This window comes from Nannospalax galili, unplaced genomic scaffold, assembly GCF_000622305.1.
Source record: "Nannospalax galili isolate Female #2095 unplaced genomic scaffold, S.galili_v1.0 scaffold368, whole genome shotgun sequence".
Lineage (NCBI taxonomy): Eukaryota > Metazoa > Chordata > Mammalia > Rodentia > Spalacidae > Nannospalax > Nannospalax galili.
In genome coordinates, this window is record NW_008359963.1 from 254,329 (window position 1) to 277,219 (window position 22,891).

Below are 22,891 nucleotides of genomic sequence, written 5' to 3' on the forward strand. Positions count from 1 at the left end.
ATTTTGGTATTTTTGTCACCATTTTCAGATACTTTACAAATAACTGAAAAACAGAACCCTTTAGGAAACAGAATTCAAAGGCCATGAGTTAATCCCAAACTTCTCTCTTTAGTCTGTTTCTACTTCTTGCCATTACTAACCCTTTTCTTCTACTTTAGAGAAGCAGAGGGTGAGAGATACTCTTCCTCCTCCTCCTAAAATGTCCTTTTCCTATCACTACCTGTGTGGTACAGAGTAAAGCTCTAATGAAGTGCTCCCACCCATCAGCTCCTTTATGCCTTCATAATGTTTCATACTGATACAGCATGATGCTTATTTAATTGCATTTTATTGCTCTTCTTAAACTGTACAGTCCCTGGATGGAGCTCTTAATCTGACACCTGTAAGAAAGGATTCATGGACAGAATCGGGGTCTTTGAACATAAATGGGCAAAGGGCACACTTCTAATTAACCACAGCCTGAAATTCGTATTTCCTTCAATCTTGAATGTAAACAATCAACAAAGTAGCATTTGGCATATGAGTAGACTATGTCAGGTAGTAGAGGTATTAGGTAGTACATGAGGCATCACAGAAAATTCAGTATTATGACTTCATAGAGAAATCTCAAGTATTTTCAGTTCATATTATAATTGCTACGGCTATCATACAGTATTATTTATGTTTATCAATTCAAAATTGTGGTAGTTATTATCTGCTGCCAGGATTACTTAATGTTAATAAAGCAGTACAGAGTTGGGTGTGGTGGTGCCATGCCTTTAGTCCCAGCACCCAGGAGGCAGAGGTAGGTGGATCTCTGTGGGACTGAGGCAAGCCTGGTTTCACAGTGAGTTCCAGGCTAGGTGAGACAGGGAGACCCTGTCTCAAAAAACAAAAACAAAGTAAATAAATACATAACCAAATAAATAAATCTGTTGTAGCTTTCCTTCCTAGGCTGGTACCTGTATTTCAATATAACTGAATTTCCTAAGTGATTACTATGTAATATATATTTGGGCTTACTATGTGGTTTGGTTTGTATAGTCAACAATATTATTTTAAGAGGATTCTTAAGTTTGCTCAACTGTCAAAAGAGATACTGTGGTACCAAAAAAAAAAAAAAAAAAAAAAAGCAAAGAACTCTTGCTTTAGAGCAGAGTATCATATTTCCCTTTAACCAATTATAACATATTGCAGAGACTCAAGAATTGCTGTCTCTAATTTTTCTTTTTCCTTCTATGGCTCCTTTTAATCGATCAATTTAGTATTACTGTGTACATGTGCATGATATTATGTTTATTGTGTGGATATGCCATGGCCACATGTCAGAAGACAACTCTGTAGAGTCAGTTCTCTCCTTTCACCTTTACATGGTGTTCCTGGGATCGAGTTCAGTCCACCAGGCTTGCAAGGCAAGTGCCGTCACCCGCTGAGTCAGTCATCCCATCAGCTCCTGAGGCCCCTTGTAGTCTACTGCTGTTTTACTCAAAATAAATGTGGGAGTCCAAATTTTTTTTTTGATTTATTATTATTCCACATGTATAAGCGTTATGCCTATGTGTTTGTTAGTGCACCCGTGTCGCACAATGCCTGTGGAGGACAGAAGAAGGTGTCAGAACCCCTGGAACTGGAGTTACAGATTGGCTGTTAGCTGCCATGTGGGTGCTGGTAATCAAACCCAAGTCTTCTGCAAGAGCAGCCAGTGAGCTTAACCACTAAGCTATCTCACTAGGTTCCCTCTCTTTTTAAAAATTTTAAAAAAAAAGAATTTGGGAACTCAAAATTTAATCCAGAGGGACACTGACTATTTAATTCTAAACTAAGCTTATCTAGATTTTAGGCGAATGGCTCTTAAAACAAGTGGCATACTTAGCCTATTTGGAATCATGTACTTTTCTGCTCAACTGGCTCAAAGAAATAAATACACTTATTTCTATGTATCGGCAGGTCATCTGATTATAAACAAAGACAATTCTGATTTTAGTGAGAACTTTGCACTTAAAATTCATATAGAGCTGGGCATGGTGGCACACGCCTTTAATCCCAGCACTTGGGAGGCAGAGGCAGGTGGATCTCTGGGAGTTTGAGACCAATCTGGTCTTCATAGTGAATCCAGGCCAGCTGGGGCTACAGGGAGACCCTGTCTCAAAAAGACCAAAAAAAAAAAAATTCATATAGAATAAATTTCATGTACAACCACTGGGAAAAACCAGTGAAGACTTCTGAGATCCACAGATTATATATAAAATAATGAAGGGTCAGAAAGCAAATGATGACTCTTTTCTAACTTGGGCAGAATAGAATGACAATGTCCTAGTCTAGAAATCAAATACGATCAAAGACACAAACTGGCAGAAGTGTTAACAGCACTGGTTCTGGAGTCAAATGTACCCTGAGTTAAATTCCGTCACTTCTATGCTGTGAGGACTAGGCACTCCAGTCTAACCTTGGTTTCTGCATCTGAATTTAAGAGATCTTAGCACCTCAAGTTATTCAAAGGATTAAATAAGGCACACAGCACAATCTCTAGTATATGACAACTCTGATATTAATCTTCATACATTATATAGAAACACAGGAAGAGGTAAAGGCAGAATAAAAGTGATCAACAGGGGCTGGGAGATGGCTCAGTGGTTAAGAGCACTGGCTGCTATTGCAGAGGACCCAGGTTCAATTCCCAGCACTCACATGGCAGCTAACAACCATCTGTAACTCCAGTTCCAAGAGATCTGATGCCTTCTTCTGACTTCCTCGGGCACTGCACTACACGGGCACACTTACACACATACAGGCAATACACTCATAACATAAAATAAAAATATTTTTTTTAAAAAAGTGACCAAGCTGGGCATGGTGGCCTTTAATTCCAGCACTTGGGAGGCAGAGGCAAGCGGATCTTTGTGAGTTCGAGGCCAGCCTGGTCTACATAGTGAGTTCCAGGACAGCTGGGGTTACAAGGAGACCCTGTCTCAAAAAAGACCAAAAAAAAAAAAAAAAAAAAGTGATCAACAGAGTGAGGCACAGTGATACATCTTTGTAATCCCAGCATTCAGCAAGGCTAGGACAGGAGAATCTTGGGTTCTAGGCCAGCAGGGGCTACTAAGCAAAATTCTGTCTCAAAAAAAAAGAAAAAAAAAGATTCGGGTGACCACAAATGTTCCTAGAAAGTACTACTACTCACACCTTACCACCCCCCCCCCCCCGAGACAGGGTCTTCTTCCTATAGCCTCAGCTAGCCTATCAGGCTGGCCTTTATTAAAGCCATGTGCCACCATACCCAGCTATATATGTACCTTTAAAAAAAATAGGTAACCGGGCCAGTATGCCTTTAATCCCAGTCCTTGGGAAGCAGAGGCAGAAGGATCTCTGAGGCTAGCCTGGTCTACATAGCAAGTTCCAGGCTAGCCAGGGCTACAAAGTAGTGACATCTTGTCTCAAAACAAACAAAATAAGTAAAAATAGGCAACCGATAGGTCAAGATTCTTATCCTCTTTTGCAATCTAAGAATGCATATGGGAATACATACCGGGTCAACTTGCCATATGATAACTGTCGTATCTTTTGATCCTGTTGCTAGTTTAGTGCCATCATTAGAGAATTTACAGAACCACACTTCATTACAATGCTCTGTAAGTATCTGCTGAGTATAACAGGGGAACTGCCTCCTAAAAGAAAGAAAGCCACACATAATTATTCATTCCAAATAAGACTTTAGCACTAAAGAAAAAGGTTTTAAACAACTAATAAAACTCTCTTTGGAGAGTGTATCATAAACTTCCAAAATATGAATACACTTAAAAATCTTAAGAACCAACCTTATACTGGGTACACGGAAAAGTAAAACACTATAAAATTGGATACTTTTTGGTTAAGGCGATTTTAGTGAAAATCTATAATCTAAAATCAGCTTCAACTTTATTTTTTTACCCCCCACCTTCTCAAGACTATTCAGTCTATTCAAGTGAATTAATATAAATAATTAATATTCAGGGAACATGTTTACCTGTTAGATGGTATTAGTTGGTTGTTCTAGAAGGAATAAGGTAGCATTTTCAATCATACAAAATCCAGTTAAACTATTGTTAAAAGAGTAACTTGGTATGACAAAAAGAAAATGGGGGTTAGTGAGATAGCTCTGAAGGTAAAAGTGCTTGCTACCCAACCCAGCCCCACAACTTGGGTTCCATCCCTGGAACTCAAATGGTGGAAAGAGAGAATGGACTCCTAAAGGTGTTCTCTAATGGCCATCTGTGCTACGGCATGCCCCTTCCCCAAACGCACTCATAAAGGTGCCTAGTCAAGCCTAATGACCTGAGTGGACCCATATGGTGGAAGGAAGAGAACCAACTCCTCCAAGTTGTCCTGACTTCCACATATATGCCCACAAAATGACAAAATTTTTAAGCAATCTAAAAAAAGAGAATGAAAAAATGTGTAGTGTAGCCTGACAATGTATTTGGGTCCTTTTTCAGTCACAGGTTTTAATGTCTTTGGCAAGTCATTTAACTCTTTGCTCAGAGCCCCAGTTCCTGCATCTGCAAAATGAGATTAATAACTATCAACCAAGGTTCTGTGGATTCGTGTACAGATAGAAGAAGATCATGTAAATTTTCTGGAATATAATACATGTTCAAATGTGGTTACTGGTATGATTGTGGTAGAGCATAAGAGAAGCATTGTCAGGGCTGCCAAGACTGAGTAAAGCCTTAGCAATCGGGAGCAGAGTCTGACACACTGAGGTTCAAGTCTAGCATGGCCATTTTCCAGCTGAGACTCAGGGATATTTGCTTACTTTAAAAAATACTCTTGTGGGGTATAGTGGTTAATGCCTATAATGCCAGAATTCAGGGGAGTGAAGCAGGTCTATATACTGTGTCCAAACTAGCCAGGACTACTACATTCCCAGCCTTCACTCTCCATTTTTCCGACAATAAAATAAATGGTCCCTGCCTGAAAAAACTCCATATACAAAAACAAGATAAGGAATGCAAACCATGTACACTGAGTATAGTTCTTAGTACTCCATCAGTGGCAGGCAACATGCGAAGAGCAAAGAATTTTATGATTCATGGGTAGGTCTACCAAATTACAGAGAAGGAAGTTATTCTAAGAGTGATCATTACAATTCAGTATTCATTTTGTCACTTCCCAGTCTATCTATTGTCCAACAGAGCTTTCAATAGCTATATAGTAAATAACTATGCTGTTCAACATGGTATCCCTAACTACAGACTCCCATACAACTTAAAACACTGCTAATAACCTGAATGACTTAATCCAAATTACATTTAAATCTAACTGGTCAGTGGGGACAGGAGAGATGGCTCAGTGGTTACAAGCACTGGCTACTCTTGCCAAATACCCCAGTGCAGTTCCCAGCACCCACATGGCAGCTAACAACCATCCATAAACTCTTTTATTTCCAGGGGATACAAGGCCTTCTTATGGCCTGGCCTCTGTATACACTACATGCATGTGGTGCACTTACATACATTCAAACAAAACACTCATACAGGGTATCACTATGTAATCCTTGTTGGCCTGGAGCTCACTATGCAAACCAGGAAAGCCCCAAACTCAGAGATCTCCTTGCCTCTGCCTCCACATGTTCTGGAATTAAAGGCACATGCCACCACACTAGACTTTCAGGTTAAACTTTTATGGCAGAGGAATCACTTGAGCTCAGGAGTTTAAGACCAGAATGTGCATCATAGGAAGACCTTATCTCAAAAGGTTCAAAAAGGAAGAAAAGTGTACACACAGACTTAAGTCTGAATGAGTATATTGTCAATTTGCCAGCATGACAGGTTATATTTTAAAACAAATCAGCATTTGTAAACTGACATACATAGCAATTTGCCTTAACAGGTAGTTATCTGGCTATGATAAACTTTTAGACTGCTTAACAGAAAACTGCTTTAATATTAAACTTATTCAACCCTGAATCAAAACACTGAATACTTGCATTTTATTAAATATTTTACTAGGTGCCAAGAACAGTGTGTGATGCTTTCTATAGAATGTTAATTCTTGAAGCTACTTCGGTAAAAGAAATTCTATCACCCCTACCCGTTTTCATGAAGCTCAAATAGGAAATTTGCCAGGTATCATAAATTATTAAGAAACTGAACTAAATTTTGAACTACTGTTGGCTGCATTGTCTTTCCAAATGTCAACTTTAAATAATATTTTTCAAAGACTAGATAAAATTTCAACCAAAAAATTTTAGTGGCTAAAGTTCATCATGAGTAAAAATTTAAGATGGTATTAAAAGTAGTACTATTTGAAATAAAATTGAATAATTGTAGCATTTTGACCAAACTGAATCTTCAAATTGTATCTACAAGTATTTTACAATAATTCTATATTAAAAATTTGATGCTTATAAAAGTTACCTGTGAAAATATTTCCATTGGTTGCCAGTGAAAAGCACCCACAGAATTAAAAGTAAAATTATTGTTCTTCACTGGTCAAATTTAACCAAAAAATGGATGCACATTAACTGAAAAAATGAATTTTATACCCTCTAATGAAAATTGTTCAGTGTTTATTTATGTGTTTTTAAAGTAATAATTCAAGGGGCTGGAATGATGGTTCAACAGTTAAGAGTACTAGCTGCTCTTGCAGAAGACCTGGTTTTGGCTCCCAACACCCACACTGTGGCTAACAACCAGTTCTGGGGAGTACCCAATGCCCTCTTCGGGCCTCCATGGGCATCCCAAGCATGGGTGTACTTACGTACATGCAGGTAAAACACTCATAACATATAAAATAAAAATAAAGTATTTAAGTCATAATTCAGGTATTGATAATCAAGTCTTTGATCTCCAGAGGAATTTACAATGCTTAACATTTAATTTTTCAATGCTTACATTTAATTTAAGAAAAGAAAAAAAAACCTTTCTAGTTCCAATGCTAAAATCTAGTTTCTAGAAGAAAATAAAACAGATGGTAAAAATTGTCAACTTTTTCCTTCTGAAGACCTCTAGCTGAACTTAAAGGAATTAAACTCAGGTTGTATTTTCCAGGAAAATAATGAAGGGTACAACTTACTAAGTTAATGCCTGATGTTACTGTCTTAAGGCGTCTTTAAAATCTACTAGAATGAGGAGCTGGAGGTGGCTTCTGGTTTGGTAAACTGGGTAAATTCCCCCCTGAGATAGAGAACTGAGCAGGTGAAGTGCTTGCCATACAAGTAAAAGGCCCAAAGCTTAGATCCCCAGAAACCCATGTAAATGCCAGGTGGGCATGATGAGCTTCAGAAGGGGGAGATGGGTTCCTAGAGCACAGTGGCTAGAAAGACATTCTGGAATTGGTGAGCTCCAGGTTCAAAAAAGAGTGATGTAAGAAGTTAAGGAAGAATGAGCGGGGTGAAATCAACATTCTCATGTATTTCCATTTCCACATAGGAAGGAAAAAGTCAGCCTTTGACACCTCTTATACCATCAAGTCTATCACCTTTTACTGTATTCCAACAGAAATAAATTTAGGACCCAAAATGAGATCTATGTCTATGGGTGCCTTAATTCTAACACTGTTTTCAACCTCCTAAAGGAGCTATGAAACATGGAACTATATTATATAGCCTTTTAATGTCTCCTCTTTTTTCAATTAAAAAAAAATTTTATTTTTATTTTATGTGTATGCGTGTATTGCCTGCATGTAGGTAAGTGCACCCGTGTCATGCAATGCCCATGGAGGACAGAAGAGGCTGTTGTATCCCCTGGAACTGGAGTCACTGGAAGTTGTTAGCTGCCATGTGGGTGCTGGGATTCGAACCCGGGTCTTCTGCAAGAACAGTCAGTGTTCTTAACTGCTGAGCCATCTCTCCAGCCCCACTTTTTTTCAATTTAAACTTAAGTAAAATGTTTTAAAAAATCTTCAAAAACAAGTCAAATTGCTTGTTTAAATTTTAAATTACTGTCCAATAATTCAAACGATTTTTTTTCTTATAAGTAGGGTGAGTGAAGTCAAAACTACATATGGGCATAGTGGCACATGCCTTTAATCCCAGCAAAAGCAGGAGGATCTCTGAGATCAGGTCAGCTTGGTCTACAGGCCAGCTATGGCTACAGCAAGACCCTGTCTCAAAAAAACAAAAAAATAAACCAAACCTACCTACACAAGCAGGGGCTGGGGATGTAGCTGAATGGCAGAGAGTTCTTAACTAGCATTCAGAAGGACCTCAGCTCCATCCCTAGCACTGACAAAAGACCAAACAAACAAAATATGCCCCTCCCCTCAAAGCCCAGAAACAAAAACAACAACAAAAAAATCTGTTTATACACCTAAAACTTATTTTAAGCCAATATTTAGATATGTGCATACTTATAGTACTCCAAAGTTCCTTACTGACCCAAAGCCCTCACATAGACAGTTCTGTTCTTCCTATTCATTACTTTCATCAGATCTTCAATAAGCTTTGGCAGAAGCAGTGGAGCATGTTTATTATAGCTCTCTCCCCCTTCAACCTGTGGCTGACCAGAATAAAACATTTCCTTCCTGCAGTTTGAAAAGGTTCACAATTTGTATCTTTGCATAAAATTAAAACTGTGATTTAATTTTGGAGAGAGTCATTAAGATAGAAAAAAAATAAACTTTTACTACTTAAAATATTCCTAACACCAAAAGACAAGCATAGATTCTTGATATGGTTTGGTATAATACTAAAATACACAAAGTTAATGCTTGTTATTCTAACCATTCTTAGAGCCCCTCTTCTAAAAATAAAATGCAGAGCTTTTAATTAGGAAAAAAAGACTGTTAGGCACAGAAAAAGACTAAACAAACTCCACAGACAAGAACAGAAAAAATTGGCTTTCAGGCTTCAGCTCCCAACTGTGCCTTACTATATAAATGTGCAAGTTTCTACTAATTTTCAAGTTTAGTGTCCTGGCTTTACTGTGAACAAATGGTAAACCAGATATGAACTGTTACATAGCTACACCATGAAACCCTAGAAAAAAGTCTAATGAAGTTCATAATTACATCTACAAAATGCTACCATTAGAGAATAGAAGAATTTTCCTCTTACCTACTACAAACATGATCTATAAGTAGAGACACAGAATCTAGATTATTGTCAAGTTTGGTATTGTGGTATAGGCACCGATCCCTTTGTAGTTCCACCGCTTGCCGCAGGAGAGTCTGTAAACGCCGTGGGGGAAGCATCACTGATGGTGGTAAATATGCTTTAATAAAAGATATTTTAAAAAAGAGAAATAAAAATAATAATAAACTGTAAACTTTCATTTAAGACAATTTATTCCTCTTCTGCTGAACTTCCTTCTACCTCAGTAATATTGTTTCCTTTACGCAGACAAGGTCTAGGGGAGCTCATATATGGTAAGGTTGATGGTCAAAAGCAACACCAATATTGTCATTAGAAAGGGATATACTATTTAGATAGCAGGGTTTTGTTTTGTAAGCAGATTTTCTGGGGGAAAACAACATTAAAATACTGTAAAAACAAAAAGATGACAGCTGGGGCTACAGGGAGAACCTGTCTCAAAAACACCAAAAAGATGACGAAAAGAAAATCTAATGATGATTATGTATCAGTAGATCAGTTTAAGAAAATCAACACAGGGACTGGAGAGATGGCTAAGTGGTTAAGAGCACTTGCTGCTCTTGCAGAGAACCAGGTCGACTCCCAGCATCCACATGATGGCTCATAATCGTCTGAAATTCCCGTTCCAGGGGATCCGACACCCTCTTCTGACCTCTGCAGGCACTGTACAACACAGGTGCACTTACATACATGCAGGCAATATACGCATACACATAAAATAATTTTTAAAATTTTTGAAAAAGAAAGAAAATCATCACTAACACTGAGCACTTAGCAAAAGCAAGCCAAAACACTGGACAAGCCAAATTCTAGATGCCACCAATCGGTACTATTGCCAGGAATACTGGAGAAATTCAGAGAGGTGTCTTGATATCAAGACAAACTTATTCCAATCCTCTTATAAGCTTTACATTTCTCCCAGGCATATGGAGTGTGTTTTCTGACTCTTCAGATTTCTACTCTTACTGCAAATGATATGATAGTATGATTTGAAGAGAAAGGAGAGGGTGTTTTACATAAAGATATGGCAAAAATTAAATCCCTAACACAATTTGAAAGTTACATAGCACCACTGGGAGAATAAAATAAATTACTTAGAAGAAATCTGGGCCTTACTACAGAAGTGAACAAAAATGATAAGATGCCTTAAAGTTATAAATGGCTTAAAGATGTGGTTTACATATTTTCTTCAATCTCAGTAGTTTTCTTCCAAAGAAAACCTTAAGAGCATCACTAACACAAAAGAACTGCTCTAGGACTAGTACATTTTCACTGACTCCTGAGGTGAACTATGGCAGAGTTAGAAAATCTTTGTTTTAAAGGACTCCTCAACAGATTCCTCCTCTTCCACAACCACTCAGCAAATGTCTGGATATAAAGCTATTTGATCTATAGCATCTACTTCCAACCTAAGAAGAAATTAACATAAAAGATGACTCTTACTCTGAAGCTTGTCCAGTAGTTTGGACCGGGAAGCTGTTCCTTTCCCTTCCCATTCAGCCTTTGCTCGTAGGTCTTCAGCATGGCTACACATCAGATACCTAAAACAGAGTAAGCCACAAATTTCAAACCCTTTTCTTTGAAATGTATTGCAAAAACATTTAATTTTGGCAATCAAGTTCTTATTAAAACAAATAATGAAAAAACATTTTTACAGTGAACTCAATTCATTAATACAACCTGGCTCATCCATGTAATTCTTAAAATAATTTTATTGTTTTCATTTTATGTGTATGCGTGTATTGCCTCCATGTAGGTAAGTGTACCCGTGTTGTGCAATGCCTGAACTGGTCAGAAAAGGCTGTCGGATCCCCAGGACTGGAGTTACAGACAGTTGTTAGCTGCCATGTGGGTGCTAGGATTCAAACCCTGGTCTTCTGGAAGAACAACCAGTGTTCTTAACCACTGAGCCATCTCTCCAGCCCCCCCATAACATTTTTTTAAATGTAATGTATAATAGCTGAATACACAATGCCAATGTTGCCATCTAATAGAGAATTCTCCTATAGTGTTATACACATAGCTTACTTTGTGCCAGAGTCTGTTCCAAGCCCTCAACACATTTCACTGACTGTCGGCAACAACCACATATGAAGCAAACACTATTACTGTTAATAGTATAAATGAAGAAACCCAGATAGACAAGGCTTAAGTAAGTAGTCTTGAGAGGAGGAAGGCAAAGCAGGAATGCAAGAACCAGGCATTCTAGTGCAGACCTTGCTCTTAACCACTTTGTAATTCCACAGCTTCACAACAGAAATTCAGTACTAAAAACAACTTCAACCAACTTAGGGGCAAGGAAGATGGCTTAGTGGGTAAAAGTACTTGCTCAATAAGCATGAGGACCTGACAACCTTGCAAAAAAACCAGGCAGGATGACATAGGCCAGTAACCCCAATGTTGGTGAACAGAGATAGGTAAATAAAGAGCTCAGGTGCCTCCTAGCTTAGCTAAAAAATACAAGATTCCAGTTCAAGAAGAGACCCTGTCTCAAAGCAGTAAGATAGACAGCAACAGAAGAAGACACCCAATGTCCTTCTCTGACATCAGCATGGTACCAGCACACTCATGTTCACACACCACATATCAAAACAAATAAAAAACCTTAAAAGATATTTATACTAAAAAAAAAACTTATACTAAGAAACAACATACCTTCAAGAGAGTATAACCACAAGCATCACTTAAGAAATGGTATAAGGAGCTGGAGAGATGGCTTAACGGCTAAAAGCACTGGCTGCTGGCCAAGCATGGTGGCACATGCCTTTAATCCCAGCACTTTGGAGGCAGAGGCAGGTGGATCTTTGTGAGTTCAAGGACAGCCTGGTCTACACAGCGAGTTCTGGGCCAGCTGGGGCTACAGGGAGACCTTGCCTCAAAAAGATAAAAAAACAGAGCATTGGCTGCTCTTGCAGAGGACCCAAGATCAATTCCTAGCACTTACACTTAAGAGGGCAGATAACAACCATCTGTAACTCTAGTTCCAGGGGATCCAATGCTCTCTTCTGACCTCTGTGGCCTTGTACAACAAGGGTGCACTTATATACATGCAGGCAATACACTCATACACATAAAATAATAAACTAAAAAAAGAAATAGTAAGTCTGGCATGGTGGCACTCGCCTTTAATCCAGGACTTTGGAGGCAAAGGCGGGTAGATCTCGTTGAGTTCAAGGCCAGCCTGGCCTATGTAGTGAGTTCCAGGCCAGCTGGGGTTACAGGAGACCCTGTCTCAAAAAGACCAAAGAAATACTGTAACTGGTTCAATGTGGTGATGCACACCTTTAATCTCAACTCTCCAGGGTGGCAGAGGCAGGTGAATCACTGTAAGATCGAGGCCAGCCTGCTCTACACGTAGCTTTCAGAGTGTTTCAGGCTAGCCAGGGCTACAGGGAGACTCTATCTTAAAAAAAAAAAAAAGGAAATAGGTGTAACTGGACACCCTTACTTCACATCATGGAAGGCTTTGAGGCTCCAGGGAACAAAACCTAGAAACTGTTTTATTCTTCACTGTGTGTAGATGATGGCAAGAATGCTGAAGTTCCTGGGCTCTGGGAAATATATAAAGACCTCCTGCAGGGAGCATACTTCTAACCCAATTCTGGCTTTTCTCAGGAGATAGGAATGAGGAAAAGTAAAGGAATTATTCAAACATGGAGATGAAACCTGCTAAGTAACTCTCCTGGTGGTTTTGTCTGTTGCTCTGCCAAACAGATCTGTTTTTTTTCGCTTATGTAAGGGATAAAGACTATTCAACCAGGCAGTGAAGGTTAAATAAAACGAAGTATATAAGAAAAACTCAGTGATGACGATGAAAACATTCAGAAAACATGAGCAATGAATGCCCCTCCTTTTCTTAACTATAGAAAGTGTACATCATTTAGGGTACAAGTCATTTCACAGCCTCTCACATAGCAGCAGAACTACTTGTTTTCTTGCTATTTAGTATAAAAATGTTTTGGTTGATGAATTAGCTTTTAAAGTATAATTATATTCAACAAGTCTCATAAAAAAAAGAAAAAACCTGGGTATTGTGAAAATTTAGGAGCCAGTGAGATGGCTCAGCAGGTAAAGGCTCATGTAATGTAATCCCAATGACTGGTCACGTGTTGTATACACATATGCACACACAAAATAAATGCAAAACAAACAAACAAAAAATCGGGGGGGATTTATTGTCAGTAAATAAGAAACAAATTCAAGACTAGCATAGCCAGGTAACATAGGTCTGTAATCCAAGCTACTTAGAAGGCTGAGGCAGGAAAAATCTCAAGCTCAGACCAGCCAGGGAAGCTTAGACTGTTTCAAAATAAAGGCAGAAAAAGGGCAGGAATATATAGCTCAGTGATGGATGCTTACTTATCACATATAAGAGCCTAGGTTAAATCTCTGGTAAGAGAAATGAGGGACCTATGGTTCCATCTATGCCCTTCATAAAACACACACAATTAAGCTTTGGGTTTTAGAATGTATTTATGAACATGGTATAAACGAATAGACACATCATTGGCAAGAATTAATTTTTTTCTTTTCTTTCAAGGCCACTTCAAAATAAAAACTAGGTATTAAATTATATATTCTCTTTTGGAGAAGGAAAAAAATATCATGTGAATAGCACATAGGTAATAAAGAAGTGAGACACACATGAAAAAGGTAATCAGAACAAAGTAAATGGTCAGTCATAGATCAAAATATCCAGCAGAATTTACTGAAGACCAATAACTTTAGAATCAGGCTTCGAGACCTGGCATGTATTGAATGGATTTATCTTGAGTTGGTTACTTAACTTCTTTGAGGCTCAGCTTTCTTATCTGTAAAATGAACCCTCTATCTCTTTGGACCTTCTTCTGTCCATTTATTTCATTTATGTGTGTTGGACATGTACCAGATGCTAAAACCATATTATACAGTAAAAATACCATAAAACAAAACAATTATACAATGCACAGTAGGTGGATGATCTGAGGAGAGGACATTTGGGCTGGACCTAAGAAACTGGGTAGGCCTTTCATTTACTGGAGACAGCCCAGATATGCAGGGGAGTGGATGGAGATGCAATTGGAAACAAGATTTTTTTGTGTGTGTGTGAACACACAATTTTGAGATGCCTATTAGAAATCCAGGCAGTGATTGTCAAGCAGGCTATCGGACATATATGGATGAGCTTCAGATGTGAGGCACTAGCACAGAGATAGTATGTAAAAGGAATGCAAAACAAAGAGATTACTTAAGAAAAGCAAATAGAGAACAAAAGAAAGGCACAGGACAAGCCTGTAGATAACTAACAGTCAAAGGATTGACAGAAAAATAAAATCATTTTGTATGCAAACCACTTAGCAAGAACTTTTTAAAAAAGTTCATATGCACTTCATTGCTTGGTGCAATCCAAGCAGGCCCCAGAGCTTCTACAGACTTTGAAGCAGCATCTCACTGGCTACATTTATACCTTCTCCCTTTCATCTATTGTGCACACATCAGTGAATTTACCCAAACTAAGGATTTAGCAATATTCGGGGATTTTCTATCTCAGAAAAATGTTAATGAAATGTAACTTTGGCCCAGAGTAAACCTGTGTAAAAATACTGAATCCAATTATCAACCTGGAGTCCAAGAACTCTGCTTCCTTACCCACTGAGAACATGAATACGCTCTGTATTGTATTTCAGGGGCGTCAATTCGCAGCGTAGAACTTGAAGTGCCTCCAGGACCTTTCCATCCTCCAGGTATTCCAGGTACTTCTGCTGCAGCAGCAAAAACTTCATCCTCTGACATGACAGAAAGCAGCAGTCAGGGGAAAAAAGTTGACGGAAGTTTCAGAAAAGTTTGTGCCTAAACAGAACAGTAGAAACCATTCTACTATGCCTTTTGAAAATAACTTTATAAAACTTCAAGATGACTCAAGATACTTTGGTTTACGAGTCATAGTAGGTTAAATATGACTTTGCTCAAGTCTACATATTAAAAAAAACCTCATGAATAATCTCCAGACAGGATCATTAGTGGCTCAACTGATACATCATCAACATAAGGAAAAATGAATTCTGCTCTCAATATTTCCTTGTAATTTTATTTCATATATGAACATTTAGAATGATTTCAAGAACTCCAGATTTGCTTTTAAGAAGTTGTCTTTCTTAATAGAGCTCTGATCATTTTATGCAACAAGCTTTGAAAAAGACTGGGGAAAAAAAATCTCAATTAATGGAAATTATTTAAAAGCCACGAGTTAGGGGTAGTGCTCAGTGACATAGTGCTTGCCTACTATGTACAAAGATCTGAATTTGAGTCTAACACCATAAGAACAACAAAAACCCCCAAACAAAATTTTTTAAGCCACAATGTGAAAAAGAGACTAAATAAAAGAGACTAGATGAACTACAGTCACAAGGTAGAAGTAGGTATTAGTAAAGTACCAGATTTGGGCTAATCAAAAGTAAGAGCTTTCTAACAAACGGACTGTAGTGCAGGATGGTCTGCGATTGCAGGTGGCCCTAGGACTAGAGTAGGCAGGCAGAAGCCCTCTCATTCTCTTTGCAGTTAGAGGGGGTGCTTACATTAGAAGGCTGAACTTAATGGCCTTTAGAAAGATCCAATATTTGTAATCAGTATACTCCTAATAATCTGATCTCTAATGTGTTTAACAATGAAGCACAGCTAACTATCGTTCATTCTTTGTCCCCAAGGATTAAGCCACTTTTTAGTTGTGAGACACTTTCCCATCTTGTTTTCTGAAATGTGCTTGGTTCTCTTATTTTTGGTTTACTGAGACAGGGTCTCCATGTAGCTCCTGCTGACCTAGAACTTGCTATGCATCCTAAGCTGGCCTTGATCTCAGAGATCCGCCAGTCTCTGCCTCCCAAGTCCTTGGATTAAAGGCATTCACCACCCCACACCTAGCCCTGGTTTTAGCATTTTTAATTATCACGCCATTACCATTTTACTTTTAACTTGGGAGGGATCATCACAATCTTAGCAGCAGCTTTTTACTAGAGGAGTGATATTTATGAATATCATATCTGGAATCTTTTAAACTTTAAACCTAATTAAGGACCACTGTTTGGAGGGACCCTTTCATATTATATCAGATGCTTGAGTAAGTCAAGTTGATATAGAAATTAGTATACAGAAAATGTTCATCATTGTTTAGAAACTCTAAGAAATCTACAAGAGCTCAAGTCCATTTAAAATAACCTAAATTGCACTATTTTCCTCTTTATTAAGATGCTTATTTAAAACAACTAAAAAATAAGTTGTTACAAAATGGTGTGGAGAAATTACCATGTAGTAACAAAATTGAGAGTACAATGAACTGCTTACAAAGTTTTCTATTAAGCAGTATTTAGAAGGCATACATTATAGGTTTATAAAAACTATTTCTATTGTGTCTCAAACACAACAGATGTTTAATAAATCCTGACCTGATACCTGTATATTAAAATTTATTTCTAGAGAAAATAAAAATAAATTCTCTTATATAAACTAGGCAAATGCTTAACATTTATAAGATATATTACTTATGTTTGATAATCTAATTTTAAATCTTTAAGAAGGAAAAAAAAAATTTCAAAAGTGAGACAAGCTCCATGCTATGAAAATTACACTTACCAAATTTAAACATAAAGTTAGACTAATGAGTTTCAGATATTGACTAATCACCAAGCTGCCTTGAAAAGTATGTTGTACATGTAGCCTTAAGCTAATTATGTCAAATAAAACATATTTTGAAGTTCATCAGGTGACAAAACTGAAAGATTAAATAAAAAAACTCTTAAGTTTATATTTAAGTTACTATAGATTCTGTCACCATTTTATCTTGTGTACCAAAAAAGTTTCATTTAATTTGGTATATACATATATTTTGAGACAGGGTTTCACTATGTAGTCCTGGCTGGCCTCAAACACAGGAGCTCACCCTGCCTCTGGCTGATTCAGTGTTTTTTATTCAGACTTCAGAAATGTCATATGCAACTGGCTAGCACGTGACTTAATTTCTAACTAAAGTTTCTCAGCAATTGGGAATTTGGGGGGAAATTTTTCTTTTAATTCTGGGCAAGTCTTTTGTTTACTCATTATCAATTATGAGGTTCTAACACCCCTTGCTCCCCAAACCAGCGTGCATAGGGATAGTGCCCCAAATGTTATCACTCCCCTATTTTCCACCAAGTTCTTAAAGCACATTCTATGAAGCAGAGGTGGGACAGGAGAGAAGAGGAAGGCAAACTAATCCTTTGAGTGAAGCCAACACAAACACATTATTTCTGTATATACAGGGAATGCTATAAAAGCAGTATGAGAACATTTTTTTAATGAGTCATTTTATCCAGCCTAAGACAAAGAATATCCTCGAATGGACACCAAAGTTTGGTCCAGCACAGGATAACTAATATGCTGCTAGCCAAATACAGCTTAGAGGGTTTGTTGAGGAAAAAGTTTATTCACCTAAAAATTAACTCAACTCTATTTCATATACTATGTAGAGTAAAAGGGTATTTTACCTTCCCAAATTTAAAGCACAAAAAAGCAATATGAAACTAAAGAACTTTTAATTCATAAATGATCTTCATTACTGAGGGTTTGTTTTTTTTTAAAATTTAGGCAAAACTGAACCTTGCTTAGACAGGGCTCTACTAACAGTTTTTTAAAATCGGAAGCTTCTGAAAAAAGCGAGAACGGGAAAAAGGATGAGGAAATAAAGCTTTCCTTTATCTTTTCCAACTTGCAATTAGAACCTCTGCAAGATTCTGTCAGGCCTTTGATGAGTTCCAACATCTTGGAGTCCAGTAACATTTCTTCCTCACTCTTTTAACATCTACTAAAAACCTGCAATTACAAACTCTGTTTAGAGTCCACTTTTCTACTCTTTACCCAATATTTGAATTGCTACTCTTTTCTCCCATTATTATTAGACTGAACTTTAACATGGAAGAAAAACTCAGAAACTGTGATGCACAAGAAGCCTAGTTACTGAGGGCAGCCTGCTAACTTTGTGATGGTTTTAAACCTGGAAGAACATCCTAAGGAGAAGCAACACGGCTCTCAAAACTCCTATTTGACTTTAAAATGAGACAATTTTTGTATGTCAAGTCAGTATTTGTACCTTTTTGTTAAGCATATTTCTATTAAAAAAAAATTAGGACTTGGTAAACATACAGCAATGTTCTGTTATTGGTTTCAAATGCCCACCTAAATTTCTCAGACATGGCTAAGCATATCAGAACTCAAACTAAAAAAAATGTTGATTCATGACCTTAGCTTCCAGAAAACCCACAGCAACATCTGCTATTCCTAGTATTATCTGACTAGGAACCATTTTAAGATGGGGTTGACAAGAGAAAAATGAGGGGAGTAAACTGGATCAATAAAAACATTCAGGTTTATAAAAATAGAATTTTAAAGACTAGGGATATAGCTCAGTGGGAGAGCAGTAGCCTATCACTGACAAGGCTCTGGCTTCAATCCCCAGCATTAGAAATAATAAGATGCAGTTTTAAACTATTCAAAGTCATCATGTGTCTGGGTAGATAATTAAAATAATTATGCTAAAACCCCAAATAGTTGTCTTCTAAGATATTATTAAAAGTTGAGCTTACATTAAATTATCTTCTAGTGATGACATAGGGAAGAAGTATAAACGCCAATTAGAAAGGTGAAAAATGGCCTTCAAAAAATGCTCAGCTGAATCTTTAAAAGCAATTGCTTCATCAATGCTTTTAAAGGGAAATAAAAGTTGGAACCCCTATCTTTGTATCAACACCTAAACAGTTTGATGGTCTGAGGCTCAGCCAGAGACTTAATCTTCATCTTTTATTAGATCTTAGAATGTTCCACAGACTGAACAGGCTGTAAAAAGAAAGGATTACCTTATTATCTACAGCTATCTTTCTCCAGTTTACATGTTGCTTCTATTGAAGGTTTCTAATGAGTCATAATCTAAATCTAATACAGAAGTCTCAAATTACTATAAATAAATTTTAAAAGGAAGCGAGTCCATTAAAATCCTTACCACTAAATACATATATAATTTGGGTGAACTTAAAAACTGAAAATAATCTCCAGGGAATCATATGTGTGCAGACACTTAACAAGTAAGTTCTCTCTGGCCACCATACTAGTAGTGCTGGTTTGCCCAATGGAAGAGGAACCCAGTTCTTATTTTGGCCACTTCATTTTCTTTCTTTAAGCTCATTCAGCCTGAGCCAAAAAATTTGTGAACTGTCCAATTAAAGTACATTTAGGTTCTAAACCCCAAACAACACTGATTGATGAAACACATTTGTATTTCTGGAAAAAAGTTTAATCCCTTTGAATACAGATATTTAAATACTTTATCTTTTAACTTGGTAGAGGTTTACCTTTTTAATATTTTGAGAATTTATTGAAAGAGCAGAACCATGAATTTAACTAAATCCATATTTATTCATATTTCTTTGGACCTTTAATTTGCCTGAAACCCACTTTCTAATATTTTATTACTGTACAGAACTATCTAAAGAATTTGAAGCTGTTTTGCAATAAGATTAAAAAACCAAAACCAAAACAAAACAAAAAACCAAAGTTCTATTATCTATATAAACAAAGGTAAAAGAGGTTAATGTTTGACCCAATTAAAAAAGAACCAAAATGTTAAGGTCATTTACTAATATTTAACAAACAGCTGGTTGGTTTCCCTACTTCACTTCCTGTTCTCCTCCTCTCCCTCCCCTACCAGACAGGAAACTGCTTTTGACAACAAATGAATCAGCTAGAAGTTTAAAAGCCAACAGCTGATTCTTCATGCTTTCCAATCACCAGCATTTAAAAAACACAACAAAACAAACAAAAATACACCCCTTCCTCTCCCTTACCAACTAAAGAATCAAAACCCATCAAGCATAAAAACAATCATTGAGGTTTATGAAAGAGGCTTACAGGATAAACTACTAAATTGATCTTGCCAAGAAAATAAGGATGGTAATAAGCAGGACCCAATGGTCTAACCTGCATCCAAACCTTTCCCCAGAGTGGTACATATTATAACAACTTCGATTGTCAATTCATACAACTTGGAATGTAAGAAGACAAAATGGTGAGCATACCAACAGTATTGGTTTGGCTGAACTATAACTCCCAATGATTAAAACAAAGAGTAATTTATGTATCAGCTTCTTTACACAGACCTAAACACATTTTCTCTTTAACCAGTACATTCAGAATTTCAAGTAATATAAAATATAATTTATCCTTGATGCTAAAAAATATAAAGCTCCTGTTAACAACACTAAAAGCATGAAGATCTTTCAATTTTTGTAGAGCTTAACTTACAAACTGCTTCCAATGACATTTACTAAGCATGACTTAAAATATATAAAACTCAGTTTAAACTAGAGTTGTGTCTATACATTTAATTACATAAAATTTACTTTCAAGTCTCTAAAGAGTCAAATGCCTACATTTATCAATAACCTACTAAAATAAGCATAAATGTGAAACTAAGAACAAAAGTGTATTTACCACAATTATTCCCAACAACGTTTGAGAGATTTCAAGTGCGCCTCTTACCACAATAGCATGAGGAGAATGCACTAAAGGCTTTAGTTCATTCAGGTCATTTTCTGCCTGCAGAAATTGGTATAAAAGAGAAACAGAAATGTCACAAAACACCCATCAAATCCATAATTTTAGCAGCAGTCACACAGTTCTATATGCCCTACTTTACCTTATCCCAGTCTCCTTCCATGACATGATTTCGGAATTTGGTAGCAGAGGGATGTTCTAAACGACATCCTGACTCTTGCATGAGGAGATCAACAGTCTGGCTGCAGGAGAGATACAGTGTAAAAAAGACCTGACCATCTTCAGGGTTTTATTCTTCCTAATATACTAACGCTTGCAACTTCATGAAGAAGAAAAGAGCTTTAAAATGTTTGGTTAAACAAACTTGATTTAAAACTATCATCTACATTCAAAGTTAAAAACCTTTCTTAAAAACGTAATGAAGTTCTTCTTACTCTTGCCATTTAATGCCTCAGAAATTTAATGATATATACAATTTCTAAAAATGTGGTCTAACCAACTGGCCAAAAAACGGCAATCTATATACCACTTAGGGTACTACATTTTGAAAGGTAAAATCTTTAGCTCCACACAAGGTGACAGATGGTCTGTGCCAGGTAGAGCTTTCTACCCAGACATTTATGCTCACACATAATTCTGCTAGGTCAATCTTTAAAATTAAAATAAATCCAGCATCAAAAACCATTTCCTTTCTCTCTATACTAAAAATAGCCAATTTACTACTGTGTAGGTTCCAAACAGTCACGAGTTGTTTCCTCCTACTGCTGTCAGCTTGCTGCTTCTCTGTGATGTGTTGTTAGCATTTACAGAATTTGTTTTCACACTAATTCTTTTCCTTAGAGAATAAAGTGAAATCTTTCTCCTAGAGCTTGAACAATGCATCAAATGTGGTTTCTTATACCAAATATTTTGGTATCTAAGAATCTTCGTTTGCCAGTCATGTATTTATTTGTGGCCCAACTTAGGGGATTCTTTAAGCTCTACTTTAGGCTTGGGCTGAACAGTGCAGCCCTCTGCTTGAGAATCAAAACATTTAAAAGTCATTCTAAAGAAGAGCTGTCCACCCTGCTCCCCAACAGATTCACCAGTACTTAAAAACTACAGATAGGTCAGCCTAGTTTATTTTAATTTAGCTGTGAAGCATGGAAACTGTTGCATATTTCCTCCCTTCAGCTCACTGTGGCACCACCATCCAGCTCCAGGGCACTCCCACCTAAATCCTACTTCTAACCCCCTTAGTTTTTCTTTTGTTTGTGTACAAAACGCTGGGTTTAGGCCAAACTCGGTGTCTATCTTCACCCTATGTCAAAGGCCACCCAAACTGTATTTGAAAACAACCGATTCACCAGCCAAGTTATCCCCTTTTCAGAGGCAATCTTCGTGGTTTAAAAGTGAGATTTCGGACTAGCCGGTGCTAGGCCTCCTGTACGTACAGGAAGGCCTCTACATGACATCAACTCAGCATCTTCATTATTCCCACCAGATTTCTTCGCCAAGCCTCTTTCCAAATCACCCCAGCCCCTTTAGTTCCCATAAACACTTGTAGGAGACTGTCCTTCCTGATTGGTAGCTTGCCTGGGCTGTTGTCGGTCATGGTTGGGGGTGGGGAGGTGTCCCACAAAGATGCCTCTGAGATACACTTGAAAAACAAATCCTCCAAGGTTCATTATTTCCATTGCTCTCATCCACCCCTCCCCCAGCACAGACACCCTGGGCGTCCGCCTTCCCCGACGGACAATCGAGCTCAGGAGGTGCACTGAGAGGGGTCCCCCTGGGAGTCACTACCCCTCCCCAGCCCCGACGGTCCGGCAGGTCCCACGTCGGGCCCAATTCGTGCCCCACTCCTTGACTTCTCCCCGACCCTCCCTGGGCCCCAGGGTGTCCCCCCCCTCCCCCCGGCAACCTTCCCCGCTGCTCGGCCCCGGCCAGCTACAGCACCGACACTTACTTGAGTCCTAGGCCATTGAGGTGCTGTCCTATGAGCCTAATGACATCCTCATCGGACTGAGAGAGCCGCTTCTTCTTCTTGAGGCTGCTGCCCAGTTCGGGGGTGGCCAGGGCGGCGGCAGCTGCGGCGACGGTGGCGGAGGCCGCGGCGGCCCCGCCGGGAACCCCGTTATTGACACTCAGGCTGTTGCTATTGTTGCCAGCGGCGGAGGGGGCGGCAGGCAGCAGCCCGTTGGCATGGGCCAGGTCGCCCGCGGACGCTGCCGACGGCGACGACTCCCCGTTCTGCGCCGACAGGCAGGCGAGCTCCGGGGTCTGGCCCTGGCCCCCGCCACCCCCGCC

The 22,891-nt window shown here is 38.2% G+C and overlaps 1 protein-coding gene across 1 annotated transcript in view; it reads right to left on the reverse strand.

Moving 5' to 3' along the window:
• Wdr26 (WD repeat domain 26) overlaps positions 1-22,885 on the reverse strand; it is a 47,959-nt gene extending 25,074 nt beyond the window's left edge. The window contains exons 1-7 of the mRNA XM_008823717.3: positions 22,551-22,885; positions 20,745-20,844; positions 20,588-20,644; positions 14,678-14,814; positions 10,493-10,590; positions 9,014-9,170; positions 3,506-3,644 (exon numbers count right to left, since the gene is read on the reverse strand). Coding sequence (XP_008821939.1) covers positions 3,506-3,644; positions 9,014-9,170; positions 10,493-10,590; positions 14,678-14,814; positions 20,588-20,644; positions 20,745-20,825 — 669 coding nt within the window. The 5' untranslated portion in view covers positions 20,826-20,844; positions 22,551-22,885. The remainder of the gene's footprint in view (positions 1-3,505; positions 3,645-9,013; positions 9,171-10,492; positions 10,591-14,677; positions 14,815-20,587; positions 20,645-20,744; positions 20,845-22,550) is intronic.
• Between the last annotated feature and the right edge of the window lie 6 nt (positions 22,886-22,891).